The sequence below is a fragment of the Anomaloglossus baeobatrachus genome, chromosome 4 (assembly GCF_048569485.1).
Source record: "Anomaloglossus baeobatrachus isolate aAnoBae1 chromosome 4, aAnoBae1.hap1, whole genome shotgun sequence".
In the NCBI taxonomy this organism is placed as follows: Eukaryota; Metazoa; Chordata; class Amphibia; order Anura; family Aromobatidae; genus Anomaloglossus; species Anomaloglossus baeobatrachus.
Window position 1 is genome coordinate 700,384,952 of NC_134356.1, and position 6,568 is coordinate 700,391,519.

Sequence of the window (6,568 nt, forward strand, 5' to 3'; positions counted from 1 at the left end):
CAAGCAAACGGGCCAGAAAGGGGAGATACGGCGGAAGCAACTTCCCTGGGTGATCCCAGAATACTCCACGTAGGGGTCACCTCAAAACAAGAAGGGCTAGGAAGGCGAGCCAGCAGTCACCCCTATGTCAGCCTGAGGATACCTGGTTCCACCCTGGTTGCTCACAGCATCGCTCGGGTCGACTCACTGTGACATCTGAGAAAGTGAGTAAAAACCCTGAAAGACATTCCTGGACTGTGTGTGAATTACTCTGCGACCTGTGGTACCATGCACCTACACCTGAGCCCTCACTCTTGGGAGGCTACACCATCTAACTGCGTCTACCGTCAGCCCCAGGCGCTCCCCAAACTGCAGTGGTGGTCCCCACTGACCGCAAAACCAAGAGTGGCGTCACGATTTCCATAGAAGTTAACCTGACCCACCTGACGCCAGAAGATTCCCGGCACGTGAAGTCCCTGAAGACCCTGAAGTGACCTGAAGGTGATGGGGCTCCACATTCTGGCGTCACTAACAGGATAAGGACTAGACCTGTTCAGACAGGTGACCATGTGCTTTGGCGGTCCACTTGAAAAATTTGAAGCGCCGCCATATTGCCACTGAAGAAAAGCACGCCAAGAAACAACAGCAGCCCACGCAAGAAGAATTAACCGCCCACGAAGGGGTGTGGGGAGAGAACGCTGAACCCGCGAGCAAGAAAGATGGAGGCGGAACTGTCCAGGGACGGCGGGAAGTTGCTAAGCTGCAAGAAACGAAACCCAGGCTGCAGTGTGCAGAGAACCTGGTGAGCAGCGACGCAGGAAGAATGGCGTCCGCGCGCAGTGACCCTGAACCAGGCTCCGCTGCCTGGTGGGAGTGGGAGCTCGCCCAGTTCTGCGACCGGGTGCAAGCCAAGATCATGCAGCAAGTGATGGAGTGCCGCTCAGAGCTGCGGGAGATGGCTGGAGCGGTTCATGCCTATGAAAGGTGGACCGCGCGACGAGGACCACGCCAGGAAGTAAACACCCAGACCCCCTTGCTGATGCCTCTGGGCGAGTCCTACATTTCCCCTGTCCTGTCGGGTGTGCTGACCCCGCCACCGCTGCAAAAGGCGATCCCCACCGCGATTCCCGGTATGATCCCCACTGCGACGCCCTGCGCAACAACGCCCCGTCCGGCTAGACAGACCAGGCCGCAGCAGCGTCCCACCCGGCCAGACCAGACCAGGTCGCAACGCCGTCTACCCCTGCCTGCAGAGCCGAAGCAGCCACCGTACCCCAGCCACCGGCCAGAGAACCGGGTCCTGTATCCCCGCCGGGAGAAGATCCCGTGTTTCTGCGGCTGAAGAAGGAGCTGAGCGCGCGCTTCTCCAAGGACCTGGTGGACCGATACCTGATCCCCAGGCAGTTACCCGGACCCAAAGCGGTCCCAACAACTTCTGCGGCTAAGAAGAGCCCACCACCCTGGCCCTCTGATGAACGCCTGTCCCCAGCGCTGCTGCCGGAGCAACCGGAGGCGTGCTCAAGACCACTAAGGGGGAGGAGGAGATGCCTAGAGGCTGAAGTGGCAATTCCTGAGCAGCCGGAGGAAGATGCAGAACCCTATGAGAGTGAGGGAGGCCCGGAGGTCACAATGTTGCCCTACTCCCGCTGGGAAGAGGTCGCAACACCCCCAGCCGCAGAAGAAACAGAGGAAGTCTTCATGCCCAGTCTGCATGTTACCTGGGAGCCCGCAGACAGTGAGGTGGCAGTGATGCGGAGGCCAGCCAGCAGAATATGGTGCCGTGGAAGAACAAGACCACCCCTTGTGCAGCCTACCCCAGACAAGCAGAAAGAAGAGGTGACAGCCCGAGATCTGGAGGAAAAGCAGTCTCTCAGAAAAGCCAAGCACCAGGTTAGAGGTCCTCTCCACCGCGGAGTGGTTGAAGAATTCAACCTGAAGACCGGCTACAGGTTTATAGTGGCACCTGGCATCAAGGAGGGCATTTTTGTAAGCCGAAGGGATTACCGGTCCCACCTGCCCCGAGGACACCCGGGTCGTGACCTAGATATGGGAGACCTAGTGGAATTCACCAGGCACAAAGATGAAAGGGGCTGGGATGCTCTGGATGTAGTGCCATGCCCAAAGAGCTCCAGCTACAGCCATGCTACCCCCACTGAGTCCCAGAGGTTATCGCCACTAGAGGAAAAAGAACTACAGCAAGAACCAAAGGAAGAACCACAGCTAGCACAGCAAGCTAAAGACCAAGCTAAAGCTACAGAAGAAGATGCAGAACCCCCCAGCTGTCAGAGCCCTACAAGCAAGAGCCCTGGTTGTGAGAGGAGGAGGTCAATGTAAGGTAAAGAAAAGTACAGTCAAGCTCAAGATTACCAGTTAAGCAATGTTACCTGTTCAAGATGATGCGCCCACAAGAACTTTTGTGAGATCCACCTGTTTTAGCACCCGTTTTGTGCACTTTCATAATAAGGACCATAGGCTATGAACTGGCAATAGCCACAAACTCTCGCAGTGTGTGTAGTTACTCCAGAGGTACCAGTCCAGAGCACGCCTGTTGATGGGGCCTGGCTCTGCACCACCTGGAGGCACGCCTGTGATGGCGCTTGCTATCCAAAAGCTAAGAGCACGCCTGTTTATGGGGCCTGGCTCTCCACCACAGAGAAGTGTTCCTGACCAAGAACGCCGCCTCTACAATCCTGCCAGAAGTGGCCGAAGACGCGGCTCGGCTGAGAGGGTTTTGGGTGGGTTAATGGACTTATGGGTGGAGGGTGGTGGAAAATGGTACCTGGCACAATGTTTTTTATGTTTTATACTGTTTTAAATGTTTTAAAAAAAAGGGTTAAAATGCTTTGTCTTTGCAGCCCGAGGACGTGCTGATGATAACTAAGGGGGAATGTGGCGCTCCTGACCTGGTCAGGCGCCACTGAGTACTGCACTCAAGGTGAGTGAGTACAAAACAGGTAATCCCAAAGGCTGACTAGGGTGTGAACACACAAACACGAAGTAACTATGAACACACACACAGCTTAGAGGGGACCCCTAGGCAGACCCAGGTAGGGGGCGTAGCCCTGGCATCCCAGCTAGTGGTGGGTGTTGGAACTGGACAAAGGAGTTGTGTAGTGGCAGTCAGAGGAGTAGGAGTGGAGCAGCCGAGTCTGGAGTGGAGGGCTGAAGAGCAGGACACTAGCCAGACCCTGCACCTGTAGTGGCTGCTGGCGGGGGGGAGAACGGCTACCCAGCAGTGCTGCCTGAAAACCCATTAGGGACGAAGTGCTGGAGAGGTGGCTGAGTAAGGGGACTACCGGTAGACCAGGCCTACACGGGGAAATAGGTCCCCAGAGCAGGAACCCATCTACTTGGCCTGCTAAACCTGCTGGTGAGGGTGCTGCAGGCACTTCATCCAACCACACAGAGTCCGCAGCCGCGCAGCAACGAGGGAGGCCATAAGGGACAGAAGGCAGCAGCCGGAATTACTTGGTCCATGCTGCAAGCAAACGGGCCAGAAAGGGGAGATACGGTGGAAGCAACTTCCCTGGGTGATCCCAGAATACTCCACGTAGGGATCACCTCAAAACAAGAAGGGCTAGGAAGGCGAGCCAGCAGTCACCCCTATGTCAGCCTGAGGATACCTGGTTCTACCCTGGTTGCTCACAGCATCGCCCGGTTCGACTCACTGTGACATCTGAGAAAGTGAGTAAAAACCCTGAAAGACATTCCTGGACTGTGTGTGAATTACTCTGCGACCTGTGGTACCACGCACCTACACCTGAGCCCTCACTCTTGGGAGGCTACACCATCTAACTGCGTCTACCATCAGCCCCAGACGCTCCCCAGACTGCAGTGGCGGTCCCCACTGACCGCAAAACCGAGAGTGGTGTCACGATTCCCATAGAAGTTAACCTGACCCACCTGACGCCGGAAGATTCCCAGCACGTGAAGTCCCTGAAGACCCTGAAGAGACCTGAAGGTGATGGGGCTCCACATAATGACTAGTGATGAGCAGACTCATTTATGTTCGGGTTCACTGGGCTTAGCTGGACTTTATCCAAATTTGAACCCGAACCCAGAACCCATATAAGTCAATGGAGACCCAAACTTCTGTGCTGTAAAATGGCTGGGAAATGGTCGTACATTGTGCTAGGGGGCTGCAAAAGGAAGCAACATGGGGGCAATTGCCCTCCAAATATGAATATGGAATATAATATATAATATGCACAGTAATAGTTACCTGCAAAAACAGATCTCCTCCTAAGATAGCCAAATATAACCCCCCCACCCAACTGCCAAAAATATTAAGCTTTGATATTTATGAGTCTTTTGGGTGATTGAGAACATAGTTGTTGATCAATAGTAAAAAAATCCTCTAAAATACAACCTGCCTAATAATTCTGCACACAGTGTAGTTCAACCTTCCGCCACCAGTTCTACACTTTGTCCCTAAGTCACTTATGACCAACAATGTTGTGTGCACTGAGGAAATCATCCAGCCCTCTTTTAAAAGCTGTTATAGTATCTGCCATTACTACCTCTTGTGGTAGGGCATTCCACAGTTTAACTGCTCTAACTGTAAATAACCCTTTCCTATTTAGCAATAGGAAAACAATTGTATTCTGAGGCCCTCCTTTATGTCTCTTCCAGGAGGTATTGCAGACCCTCCTTCTAATTTTTGTCAGCCCTTGCACTTAGTGCATAGCCTTTATGACTATAGCAGTCCCACTATCTAACTATTAGAACGAGTATGAGACCTCCTCTATGTGTAATACAGGGGGTATTGCAGCCCACCTCTACATGTCTTCCAGGGGGTTTTGCAACCCTTCCTCTATGTGTCTTCCAGAGGGTATTGCAGCCTCTCCTCTTTGTGTAATACAGGGGGTATTGCAGCCCCTCCTCTATGTGTAAAACAGGGGATATTGCAGCCCCTCCTCTATGTGTAGTACAGGGGATATTGCAGCCCCTCCTCTACATATCTTAGAGGGGGTATTGTAGCCCCTCCTCTATGTGTAATACAGGTGGTATTGCAGCCCCTCATCTATGTGTAATACAGGGGGTATTGCAGCCCCTCCTCTGTGTAATACAGGGGATATTGCAGTCCCTCCTCTATGTGTAGTACAGGGGATATTGCAGTCCCTCCTCTACATGTCTTCCAGGGGGTATCGCAGCCCCTCCTTTAAATATCTTCCAGGGGGTATTGCAGCCCCTCCTCTATGTGTAATACAGGGGGTATTGCAGCCCCTGCTCCATGTGTAATACAGGGTGTATCGGATTCCCTCCTTTATGTGTAATACAGGGGGTATTGCAGCCCCTCTGCTATGTGTAATACAGGGGGTATTGCAGCCCCTGCTCTATGTGTAATACAGGGTGTATCGGATTCCCTCCTTTATGTGTAATACAGGGGGTATTGCAGCCCCTCCGCTATGTGTAATACAGGGGGTATTGCAGCCCCTTCTCTATGTGTAATACAGGGTGTGTTGGGTGCCTCTTCCTTCTAATTTTTGGCAGTTCTTGCATTGTCCACGTAGGGCTTATGAGGATCCCTCTCTCCTGCGTCTGATATCACACAGCACAAGCCAGATAATGTGGTAAGATGTTACAATTCCATTTCCCGGTGACTTGTAGTCCTAGTTGAAGGGGAAGTTCGGGGAGACCTGGCCGACTATTGAGACTATGTTCACACATTGCGTTTTCGGGTGGTTTTTTTCCAGCATTTTTTCAAGAGTTTTATATAAATTAAAGGTGATTTTTGCAGTCCCAGCGAAACCTACGACATTTCATGAATCTAATCACGCCATTATTTTTTTCCTGACTGAGTGGCAGACGGCTGCGATTTTGACAGAAGCAATGCGTCAATTCAGTGTTTTTGCAGCATTTTTTTCAATATGGAAAGTAATGAGAAAATGCAAAAACGCTGCGTGTGAACATCGCCCGAGGGCTGGAGGCAGCAGGTTATACAAGTCATTATACAGGAAAGAAGATTTAACATGTTCTTTTTACAAATCCCATAAACAGCAGGAATTCGGCAGCTCCCGAGCGCCTGAGTCTGTGGGAATTCATTTGTGTAGCACATGCACCCTCCTTGGCTCAGATCAATAACGGAGGGGAAACACTTATGATACATACAAGAAATCTTTGGCACAAAAAATAAAACATTCCCATGGCACTCACCATGGTAAAGGATGATTCCGTATTTCTGAAGCGCGGGGGGCACAGGACGGCAGCCGTTTCGCTTCACAGTGAGCTTCACCAGGTCCCCACCTACTTCCTGACGTAGATCTACTCCCTTAAATCGCTCTTCAGATACGTCATATACAACAAGCCATTATCACAAAATGTAAAACGTCATCTATACAAATAGACATTCCCCATCCAACTATATTATAAAGACAGTGAAAGGGCGCGTCTCTCATTGACAGTCAGTGGACCGTGCGTGTCTCATAATCCTCGAGGCTTCTGGAAGCCGCAGCGTCTATGGTGATCTCCTCCATGTATCGGGTAGGGGCGCGCTCTAACCCAGCCCCACTCACTGTGCTGGAATCGGACCCTGGCTCTCACATGTTTGGTATACCATTGTGAGCGCCACTTCAATTGTTTTCTGTAA

At 51.9% G+C, this 6,568-nt stretch overlaps 1 protein-coding gene across 1 annotated transcript in view; it reads right to left on the minus strand.

Moving 5' to 3' along the window:
- Positions 1 to 6,186, minus strand: part of LOC142302191 (beta-1,3-galactosyltransferase 5-like) — an 84,208-nt gene extending 78,022 nt beyond the window's left edge. Inside the window, 1 exon segment of the mRNA XM_075343278.1 lies at positions 6,136 to 6,186. Within this exon segment, the coding sequence (XP_075199393.1) occupies positions 6,136 to 6,138 (3 nt within the window). The 5' untranslated portion in view covers positions 6,139 to 6,186.
- Between the last annotated feature and the right edge of the window lie 382 nt (positions 6,187 to 6,568).